We start from the raw sequence: 22,745 nt of genomic DNA on the forward strand, positions 1-22,745 counted from the left end.
TGACATGGAGAAAGAGTGGAGGAAAAGGATTCTACAATGGACCACTGTAATTTCTGATGGTAAGTTGACAACACACAATAGTAAATTATAAAATGTTCATTTTAGTAACAATGAATGTTCATTAACAAAATGTTAAATATCGATTGTCTAAAATTTTAATCTTTTATATTAATTGTTCATTTGTATTATATTATATGTTCATTTATAGTAATGGGTTTTGGTGCAGCTGTTCTACTTTGACAGAGTTCAAAGATTGAACAAAAAACAACCAAGAACAATTCCAATAATTTCTTGTTGGAAAAGGGATATGTCACTTGAAAGGATAAAAACAGAAAATGATTTGAACTATGGATATGGAAAAGTCCTTCCAAGAATAGAAGAAAAGCTTGCAGACAATCCTAAGGTACAAAATGATCATTTATAAATTATGAAATGTTCAATATCAAAACACATAATGTCTTATATGATTTTTCTTATATGTTCTATAAATGACAGGTCTTTATGAATGAATTTGCATCAATGGTACAAGAAGTTGGTGCATCTTTGGCAAGACTTTCTACCAAATTGGTTAAGGCAAAAGAGCTCTTCCCTAGGAATCAGTTGGTCAAGAAGGTAGATGAAGTGTTGGGAAAGATGGCAAGAGAACAATCAATTCTCAGCCAAGATGAAGAAATATTTGGATCAGAGGATTTTTTGAATGCCATAGCTCAAATTGAGAAGGAACTAATGGAGGCAAGTGAAGCAGAAAAAAAAGAAAATAGGAAATGAGAAGGAATATGATATAAGGAAGGCATTCAGTTTGGGTTGCAACTTAACTCCCCCAACTCCAACAACTGGTAAATATGCTTAATTAAAAACTGTCATTAATTTGAATATCCTTATTTAAAGAGTATAATATAATTAAAGAATTAAAATTTAATTTATTTGAACACAGAAGCACAGATTAATGTTGCAGCCACAACTTCAACAACAACTGATGCAAATGTTTCTTCTAAGCCAGAAGAGGGTAAAGCTTTAATATCTATGTGCAATTATGAAAAGTATAATGTTCATTTATAAAATAATAAGTTTGTTTAGTCTAAATATTCAAAAAAGTATATATTCAGAATAACAAATGTTCATTTACATTAACAATTTCATATATTTTAAATCAACAGAAAGAGTTGGAGGTTCAAATTCTGAAGAACCACAAGATGGAGGAAATTCAAAAAAAGGTAAAAAGTTCACTTATATAGTATTAAATGAACATTTGTGATTGTAAGATATTCTTCTTTAATGATACTAAGTCTATATATGTGTGAATGCAAATTAATACAAAAATCATTAAACAAAGGTGAAGGTTCAAAATCTGAAGCATTAGAAGAAAATGTTGAAGGAAATTCAAAGAGTGGTACAATGTTCACATATTACAAATAAATGATCAAATTATTAAGTATAATGTTCATTTCTAGTTATATTAAATTTTTTTCATGTATTTTGTTTGCAGCATCTGATTCAAAAGTTGGTGATCCCAAGACACCAACTGAAAATAGGGAAGCTGCTGGAGATATTTCTACAATCTTGAAATCTCCAGCATGTTCAAGTATGGAAGATATCCTTGATAAATCAAACAAGAAAGGAGGAAGCATGGGGTAAACATGGAAGACCTATCTTGTTAGAAAATATATAATTTTGAATGGACATGTAGAATAAATTTGGTTATAAAGTATAATTATTTTGGACAGTTTTTGTTTATGAAGTTAGTAATGGATATGTATTATAAAATCAGAAGGGAATATTTTGCTTTAGGGTAGGAATGCACAATTTAAGATATGTAAATTATGTATTTTAATTTAAATGTTTTAGTAATATTTTAAGTGTTTATTGTTCAAAAAAGGAGAATAATGTTTTTTTTATATTAATTACTCTTCATTACTAACCATGATTAATATTTCAGAGAAGACAAGAAGAAACAGATATATGCTTCAAATGTGAAGGAAAGGTAAATGATTATTCCACATATACATGTTCTTTTACATTAAACTGAATAATCATTTATACTATATTTATATTCAGTGAGACAAAAAAGGATTCAAAAGAAATTGAAACAGAGAAGATTCAAATTTCCAAAAACACAACAGGACAAAGGTAAATGGTCTTTACATGTGTATAGATTTATAATGTTCATTATCAATATACTAAATGATCATTCATAATTCAATATTTATTCAGTGACAGAGAGAAGACTTTGGAAAGAAAAAAATCAAGAGAAGCTGAGAAGGCAAAAACTGAGATTGCAAAGGAAAAAGAGATAAGGTATTACTATTTGTTCTTTATATAAATTATTTGTTCATTATTAAAAAAATTCATATTTGTATTAATATATGGTCACATTAACTAGGCCACAAAGGGAAATCCCAAATGTTCCTCTTGCTTTCCGATCTCCGTACATGGTCAAGTACAAGTATTTGTTCAAAGATGAAGACACAATGAACAAACTTGTAACAGACTATGCTTATAGTGGAAAAGATCAAAGGTATACATCACTTACTTCATTAAAACTTTAACATTATGTTTGTTATAAACTCATAAAATTTAAAAAATTGATATTTTGCAGTGAGCTACTATACTATGATGGAGTGAATTCGATCAATAGGGAAGAGATGAAAACTCTTGAAGGGGATACATTAGTAGTTAACAATGTGATCGATTCATGGGCAGTACTTCTGAATCAAAAAAGGTCAAAGAACAAGTTATACTTTTCAACATTTCCACATGTAAGTCTTTATTGAAATTACACATGTATACATTGGTGTACTAAAATGATCAATTCACTTATTCTAGATGATCATTATGAATATTAAAATGATCCTTGTGCATTATTTGCAGCAAATTATGTATGCAAATACAGTGTGTCATGAAGGATCATCAATGGAGCTTAGAATTGCATACTTCAAAGAAAGAATAACAAATGAATTGAGGTTATACAAAATCAAGAGTGCAGTTGGATATCAACAGGTATTAATGAACAATATGGAATTATAATATGTTCATTTACATTAATGTGTATATATAATAATATTATGTACTATGTACAGATTTTTTTTCCAGTGGCCATATATGCACATTTCTATCTTCTATGCATTGATCATATCAATGAGACAATGCATATAATTGACAACAGGAAACTGCCAAAACATCAAACAATTGCAACAAAGTATGAAAACCAACCCCAATTGGTGGTAAGTATATTGTTTAATAGATATATAAATGATCAATTTGTTTATACAAAATGATCAATATTGAAAATTAAAATGATCAATATTAATATGATCCTTTGAATTTTTTTTTCTGTATATGTTGCAGTTAAAAGGATATGCAGAATATTTAAAAGGGTTGGGGTATGAAGATGCAGATTCTATTGAGAAATATAAGGTGGTTTTGCAAAAAATGAAGTGGAGGAGCAACGAAGATTACACCAACTGTGGAGTTAACATTATGAAACATATGGAAACTTTCACTGCTGATCCAATTGAAGAATGGGTTTGTGACCTAAAACCAAACAATGTAAGTAAATTTCAACAAAACAAAAAAATATACTTCATGATCACTTTATAATACATAATGATCATTTATATCCCATTAATGTTCATGTTTATAATAAATTATTTTCTTGGAACAGGTGAACCAAATCAGAAAGCTCAGAGTACAATACACTGCTGAACTAATGCTGAATGAAGGAAACAGGCAGTCACAGAACAATAGAAGAGCAGCAAGAAGATTTGCACAAGCTTAATACAATATGTTCATATATAGACATATATATGATCATACTTGCTTTCAGTATTTGTATGGACATAAGTTTTTGTTGTTGTTCAAGTAAAGAAAAAATTTATTATCTTTTTAATATTTACAAATAGTAAAGTGTTACATTATAATTGCCAGTTTTAAATCATCTAATATAATTATTCCAATTTAATAATGGTTCTTACTATTTAAAATAGTATATGATCACTTCCAAAAGCAAAAATAATCATTTATAGAACATTTAAGAATAGTTTGAAAAAAAAAAGATTCAAATTACTTAATAAATCAAAATATAAAAAACTTAAAGCACTTGAATCTCTATAAAGTTGAGACAACTAAAAATGTTGATAGTTAAACACCAAAACATAATTGCATATTGATTTACTCTCTTATTTACCATTTGTAGCCAATCTCTTAGCCACACTAGTATCAAAAAACGCTAATAACCTATCATATTTGGTTGAAATCTGTGGAGAACCTCCTTGAGTACTTCTTGAAACAGTAGGAGATCCTTGAACATTCATTGAAACACTAGGAGAAAGTAGAACATTTCTTGAAACACTAGGAGAAACTTGCACATTCCTTGAATTTCCTTGAGTACTTCTTGGAACATTAGGAACATCATGCACATTTCTTGAAATACTAGAATCAACTTGAACATTCCAAAAAAAGCCTTGAGTACTTCTTGGAAAATTAGAAGGAGCTTGAACTTTCTTCGGAACACTAGAACGAACTTGAACATTTCTTGGAGCTTTTGGAGGATTTTGAACAATGCTAGAAACTTTAGAAGGAGCTTGAGCATTGATTTGAGCATGCACAACTGTGGGAAATTGTACATTTCTTGGTTTCTTTGGTGGCAATTGAGAACTTGTTGGAAAATTATCAACATCATGAGCAATTGCAGCTGTTTTACCCTAATGATCAAAATTAAAATAATTAATGATCAAATTCAAAATTCATAATGACCTTATACAAAATTAAAAGGTAGATGATTAATATTTCACCTTAACAATAGAAGATATGTCTGGATCAACAGTAACGTTTGATTGCATAGAGCTATATCCATATTCCTATAATAAAATGAAAATTATAAAAACATTATAATCACAACTTAAACTACTAAAATGAACAACTACAATTACATACATAATCATTTACATAATACCTGTTCAAAGTCATTTGAAACACTATCATCTGAAGGGATATCTTCTACAATGGCAGTCTTTTTATTACAAACCTTGAAAAAAAATTAAAAGTAAAAATGTTTAATATTCTAAAGAATTTGATAAAAACAGATAAAAAAAAAGAAAATAAGTTTTTACCTGAGCACTTGGATCTTCAATCACAATTAACTCATTAGGATCAGCCAAAGAATTAGCATAAGATATAGGACACCCATTCTCGTCCAATTCCTAAGGCAAAACAAAAATGTTCAATTCTTGAACATAAATGATCAATAACAAAAACATAAATGTGCATTATTACCTGAACTACTGCTTGACCTTTAGATCTTTTATAAGGAGTGTATACTGACTTTTTCTTCAACCACTGACCCCTGGCTTTGTTATAAGCCTTCTCTAAATTACTCTTAGGCCTATAATTCCTCTCTCCAATAGGTCTTGATTTTGCCGGATTCTTAACTTCATGATCAACAATTTCAATACCTTCAACCGGTTCATTAAAATCAATAGTACCAATAACACTCTCAATCTTTTCTTTTAAAAGATTGAAATAACATTCAACCTCTGCTCTAGCATGCAAAGAGTGTTGACAACTTGTTACCAACTTAACAAATTTCCTTAGTGTTTGTGTCCTCCAAACACTTGTAGATACTACATTGGTTTTCATTGTAGGTTCATCAAGGCCATGACTACACATAGCAGCCTTAGTCCACCTCTTACATATATAGCCATCTGGAATCTTATGAACACAATTCATATGATAAATTCGAAGAGAATGACAACAAAGCAAACCCATTTCACTAAACAACATGCATGTACAACATATTGCATGTGTTTCTTTATTAAAAACAACCTCGTGCTTGATCATATCTTTCCCAGGTCTCCACAAATGATAATAATATTCAGGAAAATTCACACCAGCATCCTTATGATCACAAGCAGTACCCTTAATGAACTCTTCCTCAAAAAGCACATAAGCTTGAATAGTATACAATGATCTAGCATGAACAAGAATCCCAATGTATGCAAAAGCCAAATGACGATTACCTCTGATTGTATTATAATCTCTCCCTTTTTCTTTGCTTCTCCACTCTTGAACCACATCGAGAAACACTTGATAGAAATCACATAGACCTTGTGTCTTGTTAAGCCTTTGAGAAACTGATTTGTTAGTTGTCTCACTACGTTGAGATGAAAGCACACCTCTTGACCAAAATTTCTTTGAAAAAGCTGGACACCACATCTCTTTGATTTTATACAAATCATTCAACCAATCAACATTTGCACAGTCATATTTCAACAACATTCTGTAAATGAAACATGATCATTAAGCATAACAGTTATGATCATTATAAATAAACATTTATAAAAAACTAAATGTTCATTTCTGTAAAAATTATTTAAGAAGCTAAACAAGTATAAAGCAGAAGTACCTTTTCCAATAATGCTCAAATTCTGGTGGAGTTTCACAATACTTCAGTAAATAACCAAATAAATCAGTGAAACCATCCAAAGCTCTCAACGCCCCAATGTGTTTCTTAGAATTTTGTTCAATATGCCACACACATAATCTATGATGAACACCTTTGGGGAAAATATTTCTTATCCCAGCTGCAATTGCTTGAGCTTGATTAGTCATAATAGTAATAGGACTTCTCCTTCCCATAGAAGTTAGAAAAGTATCAAATAACCACTCAAATGATTATGTTCTTTCATTAAGTATAAATCCCATGCCAAACATCACATTATTTGCATGATGATTCATACCCACAAATGGCGCACAAATCATACCATATTTGTTAGTCCTATAAGTAGTATCAAAAACTAAGAAATCACCAAAATAATGATAATCTCTCATCATCCTTCCATCTCTCCAAAAGAAATTAACCAATGCACCATTTTCATCTTGTTCAAAATCATAATAGAAATCTGCTTCATCAATTTGTCTCTTAGCAAAAAATTTGATTAGTTGATTGCTGTCACCTCCCCCAAGTTTAGCTGTCTTTTCAACAGAAATAACATTATAAGCATCAGGAGCTGTAAAACAAAGGTTAGGAGACCCTCCAACCTCCTTCTTCAAAGCTCTCAAAGAATCAGAAACTTTAACTCCACTCAATCTAAGTGTAGAAATGAAATTAATATGTTCCTTAGAAATATCCCTTTGAGACCTTATTAAATGTCTCTTGTCAACAGGAATCATTTCATGATTATGAACCATCTCATGTCTTGTACATGTATATACACCTGAACGGTCAATACTAAACTGCACAAAAGCTAAGCAACCAGTCCTTATGTTAAGTCTCTCATACAACCTATTATTCCTGCACTTATCATCTTTAAAACCCTCATTTGTACAAACAAATCTTTTCATAGAGAATGAATCATCTCTTCGCCTCTTACTTTTTCCAATTCTAATTCCAAAGCCCTTTCTAAATGCATATTCATTAAACATTTCATAAGCCACATCTTCAGAAGGAAATTGTTTCCCATAAAATTCAAAACTAGCTACTTCCTCAAATAAAATAGCATTCTTTTTTTCCACTGCAATATTAAAATGTAACAAATAAACACAAATAATAGCAATAATGTACAATAACCACATGTAAACTGTTAATGATCATTTATCATTACATAAATGAACATATATCAAAATGATAATAAAACATATAAATGAACATTTATGATTACATAGATAAATGTAAATTACAGTAATTACACCTATGTTAACGTAAATGTACATATAATATAACATACATGAGCATTAATTGAATGTCAAATTTTATAAAACTATAGACATTCATTAAAATGCAGAAAACTGGAAAAAACATCAATCGAATAACAACATTACAAAGAAAAACAATAAAATCACAACAATACATCACAAACTATAAATTAAAATAATCATAAATAAAAATTAAATCAAATATTATAATCGACCATAATTTTGATTTTAATTCATACAATAAGCAATAACAATTAGCTAAACAATAAAATCAAAAATTATAATTGAGCATTATATAAACTATAGTTCATACAATTAGCAAAACTATGAAATCAAAAATCAAAATCGAACTATTACACGCGAAAAACAGAGCATAATCAAAATCGAATGATTGAGGAAAAAATTACTCACATTGTTTCGAAAACGAGTCGACTAAACCAACTCCAGCAGAAAAAATAGAATCACAATCACGATCAAAAGCAATTAAGCTAGAATCACTGTCACGATCAAACACAATTGAGCTAGAAATTTCCATGGAAGAAGAGAGAGAAAAATTGGGGGAAAAATAAAAAATGCAGGAGAGAGAAAATGAAATAAGTAAAATATGAGATAAATAAAATGGAAATTAGGTTAAGAAAATCATTATATAGTTGCTTGAATAGAAAGTTAACAAAAATGAAAAAAGATGAAGAAAAAAAAATGGCAGAATGGTTCAATATAAAACGACGTAGTAGCATGGGGGTGTAGGAGAAGCTGGCTACCCTAGAGTCTAGGCAAAAATTTGTAAATTTTGGTACCCCCTCTTGTGTTTTGTTTATAACCTAAAAACGGCAATAAGGCTAATTTTTAATTTATTGAATCATCACCGAAGACCTACCCTTTATTAAATCAACATCAAACGACAGAGTTCCTCAATAGGAAGCCCACGTATTGACTTTTGTCTTTTTCTTAAGTATTGACTTTTGTTTCGCTACAGCTTCGATTTCTGCATTCCATCTTGCGATCATGCAAATATGATGCGAGCATGATGTTGCTTGATTACCAGTCATATCTATATAACAATTTCTATATGCATGCTATTAAAAAAAATCTTAATTTCTACATGTCAATATTAGAATCAAGTAGGGGATAATTCAAGCAAACACTAACTTATGGGTCAAAAGTTCGTATATCAATCCCTAAATCTTGAAATTTAAAAAACATATGTGATTCATCAATCTAATGGATCTTTAATGCGATGAACCTTTTACTTTACAACTTCCTAAAGCTTGGTAAAGACTCCCTACTTAATCTTTTAAATTAGTCTTATTTGATTACAATTAATTACTACCCTAATATCACCACTGCACACACGGCATGCCGCATGTGTCACGCACTGCACCTAGTGTTGGAACCCGACCCCTACACCTGGCCTTGTTTTGATAAGTACCGAAAAGAAATTGAGATACACGATAGATTAATCGAGAGAATAGGGTAAAGGTTTGAGGGAGGAGACAAATAACATATGGACTAACCGATGTGCTTTTCAAGAATGAAAACCATAAAATTCTAAGGCTCAATTTTATTGGTTTTATTTGGGTAGAAAATAATTTTGGAAATGAATTTCTTTCGATTATTCATTTCCTTTATTTATTTTTTTTTTGACAGTGAGAACAAAGAAAAGAAAAACAAACAAACAAACTTAAAAAGACCAAAAAAGAAACTCCCGAACACGAGCCTTCCCAACCAATCAATGTGCTGGAGATCGATACCTATTGCCTAGGAACTTTTCGAATATTACAGGCCTCAATAGTAGCCAAAAGAGCCCGAATATCCTGAATTAAATTAACCAACAGAGAGAAATGTCGTCACGCTGTTTCTGGGCCAACGTCATACAAAGTGGCTCGCAATTAGAGAAAATAAGGATCCTATGAAACCCTTGTGTGGACATGACGTAACCCCCAATAACAAGCCTATAACTCGGAATGGAGAGCTGAAGAGGATAAAGAAGCAAGGGGTACCCCCTCCTCGCACTACAAGCGAATCATAATCTTGAAAAATCCAATCCGCACCAACCGAATTATCCAAGGACGACCATGCCCCATCACAAATCAAACAGATGTCAAAACCTGAAGCAATCTCCCCAAAAAGAGTGGCCACCACGCCTAAACTAGGAATCCTAGGCCCAAGATCCCCCAAGACAGGATGACACTAATCCTGAGCTTGTTGACCTCGCATAAACCACTGAGAAGCAAGAAGCAGCAAATCATCCGGCGAGACTGCCTGATGTCAAAACCTGATATTATTACGCAAAAGCTAAATAGCCCATAAAAGAGCGAAAAAATGCACCAATTTTTCCCAGTCCTTAGCCACCCTTAACAGTGAAATCATCAAGGAAAACCATTGAGGAAAAGGCAGGCGAAGAAGACCTTGGCTATTAAACTGAAAATAACTACCGACCCATAAAAGAGACAACAAAGTCGCAATCTCTAAACAAATGGTCTACCATCTCCAGCTCCCTATGGAAAAAGCAGCAAACAGGATCAACAGAAAGACCCCGAACAACTAGAGATGCCGCCACCGGAAGACCAAACTGAATTATTTTCCAGCCAAAGATATTCCATTAGGAAGGAGAGGAAAACCCCAGAATTTCGCCCACCAGGAAGAGGGAATAAACCCCCCATAAGGACGCCTAGAATTCTGCATGAGCAAGAGGGTATAAGCAGAATTTGTAGATAAGGAGTCGTCTTTAGTAAATTTCCAATACACAAAGTCATCCATGAGCTTCAATAGACGATCTATACTTAAAATAAATCCGATTAGCCGTTGGACTATCGAAAAGCCGATGGACCTTCAAGGGGTCCCACGCGTTAGAACGCGGATCAATGATATCAGACACATGAGTCGGAAGTTTCGACTGGGATGAACCAAACTTAAACAAAATCGGACCACCAGGAGCCCACTCGTCAGCTGTAATACAAACACTCCTACCACCACCTACCTTCCACCAGACACCTGGAGCTACCGCAGATAGTGCCATCTGTAAACCCCAACACCCCCAAGAGGGTCGAGACACTCGAGCACCCGCAGCATAAGCGAGAGAAAGGTACTTAGAAAACATGAGGCAAGAAACCATCAAGTGAGGATTATGTATCATCCGCCATCCAGTTCCAGCGAGGAGGGTTGAGTTAAAACAAGCAACATTGCGTAAACCTAGCTCGTCCAAGCCTTTTGGCAAATGCAAAAGAGAAGCCAAGCGTAAGGCCAAGCCCTTAGTAGAGCCAGAAGATCTCCGGTAGAAACTGGCTAACATACTCTCGAGCTGGGAAGCAATAGAAGATGAAATCTTGAATGCCGACAAAATTTTATTAAAGGAAGCCACCAACACCGAATTTATAATGACCAGCTTTGCAGCAGCCAACAATCCTAGGGAAGCAAAAGCGGACAGGCGGTTAGCAACCTTATCAATCAAGAACCTGAACTCCGAGACCTTACTTCGTCCCATATCAACAGGCAGGCCTAGATAAGTCCCAAGTGAATCCTTTGATTGAAGTCAAAGATTACGGGACAAGAAATCCGATAGTCAAGGGGGGTATTCGGGCTAAACTTGACAAAGGATTTCTGAAGATTGATCATCTAGCCTAAAGCAGAACAAAAATCAAAAAGGATAGCCAGTACATTATCACAAGCTTGCGACGAAACCTGGAAAAACAACAACGAGCCATCTACAAAAAAAGAGGTGGGAAACCAATGGGCCACCTCTAGAGACACGGAGACCAGAAAACAAAGACTGTTGTTCTGCCTGACGAAGAGAGGCCAATAGCATTTCCATACACAGAACAAACAAATATGACGATAGTGGATCTCCTTGCCAAAGACCACATTGTGGACGAAAGAAAGGCATAAGACTCCCATTTACCAGAACTTGATAAGAAACGGTTGTAACACATTGCTCAATAATATGAACCCAATACGAGGGAAAACCAAAGGCCCATAAAACCTAACTCAAGAAGTCCCACCGCACTCTGTCATACGCCTTATTCATGTCTAACTTCAGGGCTGCATAAAAACGCTTCCGAGCCTTTGAATTATTCAAAAAGTTGAGCAGTTCATGAGCTACCAGAGCGTTATCAGAGATCAGGCGACCTGGAACAAAAGTGTTTAGGGTAATTTTACCCTGCCACGTGGCCCAATCAGAAGGTGACACGTGTCACCCCCAGATTGGTCTAAAATGGACCAATCCCTGATCGACACGTGTCATTCCCGAAATCAAGGGAAAAGGCGGCCTTCATGCCCAAATCCCGAGAATGCCGCCAAACGGCACAGCCCACCAATGATTAGGGTTCAGTAACCTAATCAGGGGCACAATTCCCAAAGACCCTATAAATAGGGAGATGTCCCTCATTTTGAGGGCACGTTTTATCATATATTACACATTTACTCTTTGATAGAGGCATCCTGAGCTTGGAATCCGAGCAGATCCCTACCTAAATTTCCGCACCTTTTTTCTCCCTTCAAGTTTCTAACTTGTGCGTCGGAGGCGGAGCACCACCCAACTGGTGTCTCCGTTTGTTTTGCAGGTACAGCTCACCCCGGATCAGTCTTCATGTTGTAACTCTCCCGAGGGACAAAAACACCCAAAACATTTGGCGCCGTCTGTGGGGAGAGTACCTCGAAGATGGTTCAAGAGTTTGTACCCCCTAACCGTCTGGGCGAAGACCTAGAAGTCTTTACAGACCATGAGGAGGATGAGGATCCTTAGGTCGAAACCTCCACAGCCGAAGACGGCTCTCTCAGAGTCAAGCGCATCCGGCCCAGAGAGACTCTGGAGCGGGGCACCTCCCAGGCGGGTCCGAGCAGACCCACTGGGCAGCCGAAAGGGGCAACCCAAACGGCAGCTGGATCAGCTCCTGTCACCCGAGACGAACTCATGAGGTTCATGACGAGTTTCAAGGGTGAAATTACAGAGCTGATCACCAAAAGCAGGGCTGGCCCAAGTAAAGGTCAGTCGGCGAAGAAGACTCCTCCAGAGAAGGGGAAGTCAGTCAGAAACCGGAAGCCCACTCCCCATCCAAAGGAGAAGGCAGCCGGGACCATTGATTGGTCGAAAATTCTCCTTCCTGGGGGGAACACCAATAATACTCGCCGGCCTCAGCAGCCGGTGAGAAGTAAAAAATCAACTCTTGATGCCCGGGAGATTATTAACCGGAAGAGAAACCAATCGCTGTCTGAGTCGGATTCAACGTCGAACTTTCCAGACAGCTTCAACAACATCTCTCCGGGGAGTGCACCCTCCTTGTATGAGAGCCATACAGGCGGTAATACCGTCCATTCTGGCCCTCATATGATTAAAGTCGTCCCGTATGTGCCTACTCAGGCTTACGGGCAGTATCCTCCTCACTTCATGCAGCCGACCTTCTTTGGGGGTCAGGCGGCGTATCCAAATGTCCAGCCATTGGACTGGCAGCTTTGTCTGCTGCGCCTGGGTGAACAACCTTCTGCGTTCACTCGAGAGATAATTGAGGCGGCACAGCCGGCCAAGGTTAAGAATGTGTTGGTTGGTACCTATGATGGTACCACCAATCCGGAAGATCACCTCATGGCTTACACCAACCTCATGTATCTGCAGGGGTTGGACGATGCCACTTGGTGTTGATGCTTCCCGACTACATTGAAGGGCATTGCCCAACAATGGTTTGGCAATCTGCCAGCCGGGTCCATAGATAGCTTCAGGAAGCTTGCCTTCCTGTTTGCTTCCAACTTCTCAATGAACATCCCTGCTAAGAAAACAAGCCTTGATTTGAGCACTGTTAAGCAGGGAGAGAGAGAAGGGCTGCGCTCATATGTCAGGCGGTTCAACCTGATCAGAATTCAGATTCAGGGGTTGTCTGATGAGGTAGCCTTTACAGACTTTTTTAAAGGTCTGAGAGACGGGTCGACCTTTAAGTTCGACCTAGTCAGAAAAGGGGATTTCACCCTACAGGTGGCCCTGAGGGAGGCGGAAAGCTACATTCAAGCTACCGACCTCTGCTCGCCTGGTAGCCATTCGGACTCCAAGAAGTCTGACAAACAGAAAGACAGCCAGTCAGCTCAGCCGGCTAAAAACAAAGAAGAGAGCAAGAAAAGAAAAGAAGTCTGGGCAGTTATTGACTCTGACCACCCGTCCCCGAAGAAAAAGAAAGAATTTAAACCGTACGTCCCCAAGTACGAGTTTAATAAAGACTGCAACTCCATCCTCATGGAGGTAAAGGACCGGTTGTCCATTGAGAAGCCGAATCCTATGAAGAGTTCTGTCCAGACACGGAACAAGAATAAATTCTGTCAGTTCCATGAGGAGGTCGGCCATGAAACCAACGACTGCTTCAGTCTTCAGCGTACGTTGGACCGTCTGGCTGACAAAGGGCTGTTGAAGTCCTACATTTCCAAGTCCCTAGCCGGGGCAAAAAAGAAAAACAAGGGTCAGTCCTCCAAGACTACCCCCCAGCCTGCTAGTAGTTCGGATACTGACAAGGAGCCGGTCTACACTATAGCAGGCGGGTTCTCATGTGGTGGCCCTACCATCCTGGGCACCAAGAGCCATCTTCGAAAGATGGACAAAGATGATGATAAGCAGGCGTCTGCCAGCTCTTCCTTCCCAGACGTCTTGATCACTGAGAAGGATAGGGGCAGCGTCCGCCGTCCTCATGATGACCTGGTGGTCATTGAATGTAAGGTTGCCAACCAGTTAGTTGGACGGATCCTTATAGACACCGGCAGCTCATCAGACATCATCAGCCTCCGTTGCCTGCAAAAGCTGAAATACAATGTCAGCAGAATACATCCAGTCACCCACCCCTTGGTTGGTTTTGGGGGTGGGATGGTCTACCCAGCCGGAAGGATTGACTTACCCATCCGGCTGGGAGAGAAGGGCCAGGGACGACATATTGTCGTCAGATTCTTGGTCGTTGAGGATTTGACCGCCTATAATATCATTCTTGGCAGGCCAACCCTCAACGTAGCTAAGGCAGTAATCATCCCGTCCCTCATGCTCATCAAGTATGAGAGGGATGACGGCTCTGTTGGTTCCTTGAATGGGGATCAGAAGACGGCCCGAGAGTGCTATCTCTCAGCCGTCCGAGATACCGTGGCCCCAGGCGGTCAGGAACCAATAGACCTTGACAACGTCAAGGATGCCGACCCAGCTCCTTCCCCATCAGCAGCCGGAAAGAAAAGAAAGGCTCCTCTGCTGGTGGAGGTGAAAAAAGAGAAAAAATAGCAATCACTGACCGGTGAACGGTCAGATGAGCTCCGTCCCCAACCGGCTGGCGAAAGCATTGATCTCGTTCTGGATGACAGCCGTCCAGAACGTACTGTTAAGGTTGGGACGGTAGCTCATGCTACCTTGGGTGCAAGCTTGCACCTTTTGCTGAAGGAATTCAAAGACATTTTTGCCTTTGAAGTGGAGGAGATGCCAGGCGTCAGCCCGAATCTTGCTGTCCACAAACTCGCCGTGGACCCCAAAAAGAAGCCCATCCGGCAAAAGAAAAGAAACCACGGCGAGGAAAGAAGTCAGGCGGCAGATGCCGAAGTCAAAAAGCTGCTAGACGCCAGGTTCATTCGGCCTTGTAATTTTCCCGACTGGGTGGCCAATGTGGTCCTTGTTAAGAAACCGAATGGGACCTGGCGCATGTGTGTTGATTACACAGACCTCAACAAGGCGTGTCCAAAGGACAGTTACCCGCTTCCAAAGATCGACAGTCTGGTCGATTCTACAGCCGGCCATGCCTTGATGAGTTTTATGGATGCCTACTTCGGCTTCCATCAGATACCCCTGTGGAAAAAGGATCAAGAGAAGACGGCCTTCGTCATTGATCAGGGGTTATTCTGTTATACGGTGATGTCGTTTGGCTTGAAAAATGCGCCTGCCACTTTCCAACGGATGATTAATACGGTCTTCATCAATCAGATTGGGAGGAATGTGGAGGCGTACATTGATGACATGATAGTCAAATCCAAGCTACAGACGGATCACCTGGCTGATCTCCGAGAAACATTCACCACCCTCAGGCGGCATAAGGTTATGTTAAATCCTAAGAAATGCGTCTTTGGTGTTGAGTCTGGGAAGTTTCTCGGAATCCTGATTGATCAAAGGGGGATAGAGGCTAACCCCGAAAAGATACAGGCAGTGATTGACATGAAGTCACCCCGCTCTGTCAAGGAAGTTTAGAGACTCACCGGTTGTCTGGCCGCCCTGGGGAGGTTCCTCAGCCGGTCAGGTGACAAATGCCTCTACTTCTTCCAAGCAATCAGGAAGAAGACCAGATTTGAATGGGGGGATGATGCTGAGGCGGCGTTCCAGAGGTTGAAAGAGCATTTACATTCTCTGCCTAGGTTGGTCAGTCCTTTGCCTAGGGAGACATTGTACATGTATTTAGCCGTCTCAGACCATGCCCTCAGTGCCGTTCTCCTTGCTGAGCGAGACGGCGTGCAACTCCCGATTTACTTCATTAGCCATGTTCTTAAAAATGCTTAACTCCGGTACCCCATGGTTGAAAAATTTTGCCTTGCTTTGTATGTGGCATTCAAAAAATTGAAGCCTTACTTTTTGGCATATCCGGTGGTGATCTACACGGACCAGCCACTCAAGCGGCCAATGTCTACCTTGGACTCATCCGGGAGAATGTTGAAATGGGCTATTGAAATGCAGAGCCTTGAAATCACTTACGAACCAAGAAAGGTAGTGAAAGGTCAGGCGTTTGCCGACTTCATTGTTGAAATGACTCGTCCGATGGCTCCGGATAATCTTGATCAGGTTTGGAAAGTGTACGTAGACGGGAGCTCTACAAAGAACGGCTGTGGTGCAGGCGTAATTTATGAGTCTCCTGAAGGAGACAGATTTGAATATGCACTACGCTTCAAGTTTCAGGCCTCTAACAATTAGGCGGAATATGAAGCCCTGCTAGCCAGCATACGCATGTGTAAGGCGGCAGGGGCCATGAAAATTGACGCCTACTCTGATTCTCAATTGGTTGTTAGATAGTATGAGGGAAGTTATGAGGCTACCCATCCGGCTATGATTAAATATCTTCAGGCAGTCAAAGAAGAGACCAAGGCACTTGAGGAATTTCGGCTGAATCAGGTGCCTAGGTCGGAAAACAACCAGGCGGATGCATTGTCAAAGCTGGCATCTTCCGCCTGCCATGATACGCCTCGGTCAGTCTTCTGGGAAGTTCTTGAAAAGAGAAGCATCTATGAGGATTCCGTTGGAATTCTGGACCAAAGCTCTACCTGGATGGATGGCATCCGGGCCTATCTCTCAGACGACACACTTCCTGATTCGCCACAGGAAGCAGCCGTCCTGAAAAAGCGAGCTGAAAGATTCGAGTTGAAAAATGGAGAACTCTTCAAGGCGGGGTTTCTAAAGCCTTTGTTGAAGTGTCACCCCAGAAAAGGGGAATGAAGTTCTCGAAGACTTGCACTTGTGATTCTGCGCCTCTCACATAGGCGGCAGGTCCCTAGCTGTCAGAGCCAGACGACATTACTTTTGGCCCACTCTTGAGGCAGACACCAAGGAGTTGGTGAAGAAATGTGACAAGTGCCAAAAATTTGGTAAACTCATTCACCGTCCGGCTACTGATCTGACAGCCATCCACAGCCCAAACCCGTTTGCAAAATAGGGCATGGACATTCTAGGTCCCTACACGCCTGCTCCAGGCGAAAAGCGCTACATCTTTGTGGGTGTGGATTACTTCACCAAGTGGGTGGAGTCTGAGGCGGTTAAAAACATCAAGACTTCAGACGTCATTTCCTTCATCTGGAATAATGTTATCACCCGGTACGGGGTACCCATGTCTATGGTGTTTGATAATGGTCCTCAGTTTGAGACGCCTCAGCTAAAAACTTGGTTGGGAGATCAGGGGATCTCAAGCTATTTCGCATCTGTTGGCCGGCCCCAAGAAAACGACCAAGTTGAAGCTTTCAACAAACTCATCTCAGACGGCATTAAAAAGAAAATAGAAAGAGCCGATGGCTTATGGGCAGGAGAATTAATCCATGTCCTGTGGGCCATCCGGACAACAGCGAAAGGGGCAACTGGTGAAACCCCATTTCTCATGGTTTACGGTGCTGAAGCCGTCTTGCCCATCGAACATTACGAGCCGACTCTCAGAGTCATGCTGTATGATGAAGAGGCAAACTGGGAAGCAATGCGCTAGGCATTGGATTCACTCCCAGAACGCAGGGGCAATGCCGCCTTGCATCATGAGATTTATCGTCTGATAATGACGAGAGCCTACAACAAAAAAGTACACAAGCGTCCTTTGAAAGTTGACGACTTAGTGTTACGAAAAATGGAGGCAACCGGTAGGGCCAATGAGCTGGGAAAGCTAACCCCAAATTGGGAAGGCCCCTACCGGATCTATGGAGAAGTAAGGGAGGGCACCTACCGCCTGGAAACTCTAGACGGCAGGCGCCTGCCTAGAACTTGGAATGTAGACAATCTAAAAAAGTACTACTTCTGAGAATGTAAACTTTTTGTAAACAGTGAGTCAGTTAATGAAGATTCAGACTTTGTTTGCAAAATTATCGTTTGATTATCCATCCGGGTAATATCCACGCGGATTCCCTATTTACCTAACTAAGTTCGATACTTAGTGAAGGTTACATTTGTTTGACCGCCTGGGTAATACTCGGATCTCTTGTTTATTTAAGTTTGATACTTTGTTTATTCAACTGCTTGACTATCCGCCTGGGTAATACTCAGACGGATTCTCCATTTATCTAACTAAGTTTGATACTTAGCATGAACAAATATTTGCCTGTCCGTCTGGGTAATACCCAGACAGACTCGTTTGCTTAAAAAACTAAGTTCAATACTGTGTAAATTCAACACTGATTAAGAAACTAAGCATAAAAATGTTTAGTGGCTACACAACCGGTCTCAAACAAGACCAGAGGCTAAAATGGCCGGATGGTTGCTATTTTTATAAAAACGCCTGTCCCAACATGGACAAAGGCGTCCAGCGACACCCCTCTGGGTGAAATCGTCGCAGAGAACATATTATCTGTCGGTTCTACGTATCCATGCAGACGGAAAAAATTGAACACCAAATTGGTCAACTCATAGCTGTCTTGACCAAAATAACCTACGAAGAACGAATGTTCCTAAATACTAGATGCCCATAGGCGTCAGTCAGTCACCAACTGAAGTTCTCACTTAGGTTATTTATTTTAAAATTGCACCTCACCCCAATTGGGGCAAGAGTTCAATGGCTATGAAATCTCTACCAAGACGGGCATAAGCCGTCTGGGTAGTGACCGAAACGCTTGTTGGTGTACGGCTGTGTACTTGGTTTGGGGCAATCAATTCTGTGATTGATTGACTTACAAACATATCATGCTCTTTGCAGCATCAGACGTTTTCAAGTCAATCAACCAGCTCCAATTGAAACCAATCTCACAGCCGTCCAGGGGCAAGGACAGCCAGACAATTTACTAGTTAGGCAAAAAATCGCCGCATGCTTTTCATAAGATAGGCAAAAATTCAAATGCAAAATGATCAAAACCGACTCAGTCGGTGTAATTCATAAAAGTCCATCCAACCAAACGGTTGTAATGGATCAAATGTTAACCGGACCCCGTCCGGGAGAAAGAAATTGTTAATTAACCCAGCTCCATAGCCGGTAAAAACACAAATACTCGGCACGCAGGCCGGAAAATGTAAGTTTTGGCATACAGCCGCTGAATAAAAAGGAATTTAGAAAGAAAAGACTGGCATACTGCCGCTGAGGGGTCACTTCTGGCTTGCAGACGGAGCCTCCTGGTTCTCCCCCTTCTCCTCATCATCTGAGGGAATTTGGTGCGCTTCGCCGGGACCAGGAAGCTCAGGCGCGGTTGGCTCATTGTTGCTGAGCCAGGCTTCAAAGGAGGTAGGATCTGGCTCACCTTGCTCTCTCAAGTACACCACGTACTCGGCATAGTTGTGTGCCATTGCCCAGATGCTATAATCAGCGTCTGGGTACAAGGCAGCCCAAGCAATCTTCATACGGGCGTCGTTGTCAGCATCACTCTCAGCAACAAGGCGGTTTTGCTCCGCCTCCAGGGTTGCTGCAAAGTTTTTCTGAGCTTGAGCAGCATCCTTCTCCAGCCTCTCAACCTTGGATTTCAGTTTGCCAAGGTCCGCCTGGGTCTTCTTGAGCGCCTCTTCAGCCTGTTTGGGGCTCTCGTCTGCTTTCTTCTGGGCCTCCTCCGCCCCCTTCTTGGCCATCTCAGCATCCGTTACCCGCTGGTCAACCGCCTTCAGATTTAGCTCCAGCTGCTGGATTTTAGACGCCTGTGTCATAATTATTGCTTTAGTTTCAAGTTCATTTACGATAGTTGAGTGGAAAGAAATATTATCAGCGTCTATGGCGGACTTCTTGGCCCTTTTTACCTCTTCCCGTTTGCGGGAATAAGGACGTTTGAGCCCGTCCACCCGCAGCATGGCCTGCAAAAAGCAGGCGGTATAAGAATTACAGGCGGGATAATTACTTGGAAAAAATAACATTGAATTGACAAGTTTCTTACCTCAGCCAGAAGGGATAGAATGCGTTCAAGATTGAACGTCTCTATCCCAGGGATATTGTCCTTATCCCTCTTTCGGACGGCATCCAGCATGGCCTTGGCGTGCTTCTGGACGTCTGGCCAGCGGGGAGATTGATCTGCACCACAATCAATACGTGATGAGTGCGAAACTAAGGCAGCACCTATCTGTTGCCGACCGTCTGAGTATGACGTCTGTTGGGAGTGGGATTTCACCCGTAAAGGCCACCCCAGCTCAAGCGGGGATTCAAAAGGGTTCTTACCTTCAGAGCCGGCCAAGCGGGAAACGCTTGCAGGCGTGGTGAACCCCGCGGCTGCTGAGGGGTTGGCAAGATCAAGGCACAGGCTGCCGCCTACCTTCTCGAGTCGCCCCGCTATCCGCATCGTCTTAGCCCCAGCTGAGGCGCCAGGATTTGACGCAGAGGCAAACTTTTTTATTTTATTGAGAACGGCTGGGGCCTCCTCTCTAGCCCGTTTGAGATTCTTCTCAAACGATTTCCCAACTTCTCCCCACTGTGAAAATAAAAAAATAAAGGTTAGTATCCGGGCAAGACAGTTTATAAAATAAACTTAAGAAAGGGTCAGGCGCTCAATACCTTGGCCCTAAGCTCGGCCACAGCTTTCTCCGCAAGATCTTTGCGGATGGTCGCAGAAGACCGCTTGGGAGTTTTCTCCGACTGCAACATGTTTAGCGCTTCTTCTGCAAAAAGAAAGAAATTGATCAGAATCATAAATCAATTCCGATAGAAAAATACTACAGACGGTGTGAACCCAGGCGCATACGTTTATTAAACATGTGCCCTAGCCCGCAGGCGGCTAGGAAACATTCATCCCTGAACCAGGCGCTCTTGGGAATCCAATTCTTAGGGACTTTTATTGTTTCCCCGGTTGACAGAGTTGCGTCTGTGAGGCCGAAAAAGTCTGCCTCGATTATTTTGTCAAAGTCTTCCTCTGGGATCCGGGGAAGAGCGCACTTCCTGCCCAACAAGTCAGGCTTCTTATTGTACAGACGGAATTCATAATTTTCCCGTCTGGTTGGGGCTGACATCAGGTAGAACCTGTGCTTCCAGCCATCGAACTTGGAGACCTTGTCCAAGGTCATCATGTATTGCGGCTGTGTGGTTAGAGTATACCACGCCCTCCAGCCGCCTGGGCTTCTGCTGAGGTAATGCATGCTTGCAAAGGCCTCCCAGCCGGGGTTAAGCCCTTGGAACTCGCAGGCGGCAACATACCCCAGAATGTTGGTCCAGGAGTTGGGGGTAAGTTGCCAGACCCCAAGGCCGTAGCCTCTCAAAATTGCCTTCATCGCCTGGTGAAGGGGGAAGCGAAGGCCGACTTTGAACGCCGCCTCATAACAGCCAAAATAGCTATTGGCGTTCTCTTGATCATCCCCCCAAGCGATGGTGCCCAGCTCAGGCGGCACCCGGATCTTATACCCGTCTCCAAGCGGGTGCATTTTCTTAAAGTTCTCTAAGTTCTCCCCCATCTAGATTCGGTCCTTGGAGGAGACGTGGATGCTGAAGGGATCGTTCTTCTCACTTCACTTTTTCCTTTCTTTCTCCTCGCTATCCGGAAGAGGGGGCAAGTCAACGCTGCTCTCGGAGGTAGAGGCGGAGCTGTCGCTCTCCGTCTCCCCCTCGCTTTGGTCCATGGGGGCAGAGGCGGCCTCGTCGCCGCCTTGGTCACACTCTTCCAAGAAAGAGTCAGCAGGGGTTAAAGGGGCGCGCGGAGAGGATCTCTCTAGAGCCATCTGGTCTCCCTGACCAGACGATTCTCCCTCAGGCATTTGGCCGCCTGAGCCTTCGCTTCTATAATTTGGATCAGTGGCCGTCTGCATTGTCCGAGCCATGGTGTCCTGCACAGACACATAACTGGTCGGAATCCATGGCAAAGGGTGGCCCCAACACCCCGAGCCGGCACTCCCAGTCCTAGACTCAGCCGTCCCTGGTGACCGGCTGGACTCTAACCTAGGTTGTGCCGTGTGTGTTGGTGATGCATCCATTTATTGCAAGAAATATGTACAAGCGGTGAAAAAAGAAAAGAGCTGAGAGAGACAGAGACGGTACCTTTTGATTTGGTATCTGAACGTAGACGGGACCGGCTGTATTGCTGAAGAACAAACTTTCTTGCTCGCGTCTGCCTCAAACAAGTGACTTCTGCTCTCTCAGAGTTTTTCTATCTAGAAAATTTTTGTAAACGTACAAAATTATGAGGGTAAAACGGCTATATATAGAGGGTAAATTTGGGGGCATTTCTGTAATTTACCCGGAAGGTGAACGGTTACTCTGTAACGGTAAAATTACCGCCAACCGGAGCGTGACATGTGTCACAGATGCCACGTGGCGTGCCACGTCACATCTGTGAGGGGAAAATGTTTAGGGTAATTTTACCCTGCCACGTGGCCCAATCAGAAGGTGACACGTGTCACCCCCAGATTGGTCTAAAATGGACCAATCCCTGATCGACACGTGTCATTCCCGAAATCAAGGGAAAAGGCGGCCTTAGGCCCAAATCCCGAG

General features: G+C 40.9%; 2 protein-coding genes and 1 long non-coding RNA gene across 3 annotated transcripts; 1 reads left to right on the forward strand and 2 right to left on the reverse strand.

Annotated features, from left to right (window-relative positions):
• The first annotated feature begins 438 nt into the window (after positions 1-438).
• Positions 439-1,290, forward strand: LOC110703843. Its single transcript, XR_002507785.1, has 3 exons — positions 439-836; positions 935-1,006; positions 1,158-1,290. It is a non-coding gene; the product is annotated as an uncharacterized LOC110703843 (long non-coding RNA).
• Positions 1,291-4,134: 2,844 nt separating this feature from the next.
• LOC110703877 lies at positions 4,135-6,071 on the reverse strand. The gene is made up of 7 exons (XM_021881658.1): positions 6,015-6,071; positions 5,821-5,928; positions 5,272-5,706; positions 5,109-5,198; positions 4,952-5,023; positions 4,791-4,856; positions 4,135-4,700 (listed from the first exon to the last, which is right to left on the reverse strand). The coding sequence occupies exons 1-7, from the start codon at positions 6,069-6,071 to the stop codon at positions 4,176-4,178; spliced, it is 1,353 nt and encodes a 450-aa protein (XP_021737350.1). The 3' UTR covers positions 4,135-4,175.
• Positions 6,072-6,669: 598 nt separating this feature from the next.
• On the reverse strand, positions 6,670-8,224 carry LOC110703878 (protein FAR1-RELATED SEQUENCE 5-like). The gene is made up of 2 exons (XM_021881659.1): positions 8,101-8,224; positions 6,670-7,508 (listed from the first exon to the last, which is right to left on the reverse strand). The coding sequence occupies exons 1-2, from the start codon at positions 8,222-8,224 to the stop codon at positions 6,670-6,672; spliced, it is 963 nt and encodes a 320-aa protein (XP_021737351.1).
• Positions 8,225-22,745: the final 14,521 nt, after the last annotated feature.

Source organism: Chenopodium quinoa, unplaced genomic scaffold (genome assembly GCF_001683475.1).
Source record: "Chenopodium quinoa cultivar QQ74 unplaced genomic scaffold, ASM168347v1, whole genome shotgun sequence".
Classification (NCBI taxonomy): Eukaryota; Viridiplantae; Streptophyta; class Magnoliopsida; order Caryophyllales; family Amaranthaceae; genus Chenopodium; species Chenopodium quinoa.

Coding starts and splice junctions, on each gene's coding strand:
- LOC110703877 (XM_021881658.1), bottom strand. CDS start 6,071: ATGTGGTTCAAGAGTGGAGAAGCAAAGAAAAAGGGAGAGATTATAATA. Junction 5,024..5,108: donor TTGAAGATCCAAGTGCTCAG/GTAAAAACTTAT, acceptor TTTTTTTTCAAG/GTTTGTAATAAAAAGACTGC. Junction 4,701..4,790: donor ACATATCTTCTATTGTTAAG/GTGAAATATTAA, acceptor TTTGATCATTAG/GGTAAAACAGCTGCAATTGC.
- LOC110703878 (XM_021881659.1), bottom strand. CDS start 8,224: ATGGAAATTTCTAGCTCAATTGTGTTTGATCGTGACAGTGATTCTAGC. Junction 7,509..8,100: donor CGACTCGTTTTCGAAACAAT/GTGAGTAATTTT, acceptor TTAATATTGCAG/TGGAAAAAAAGAATGCTATT.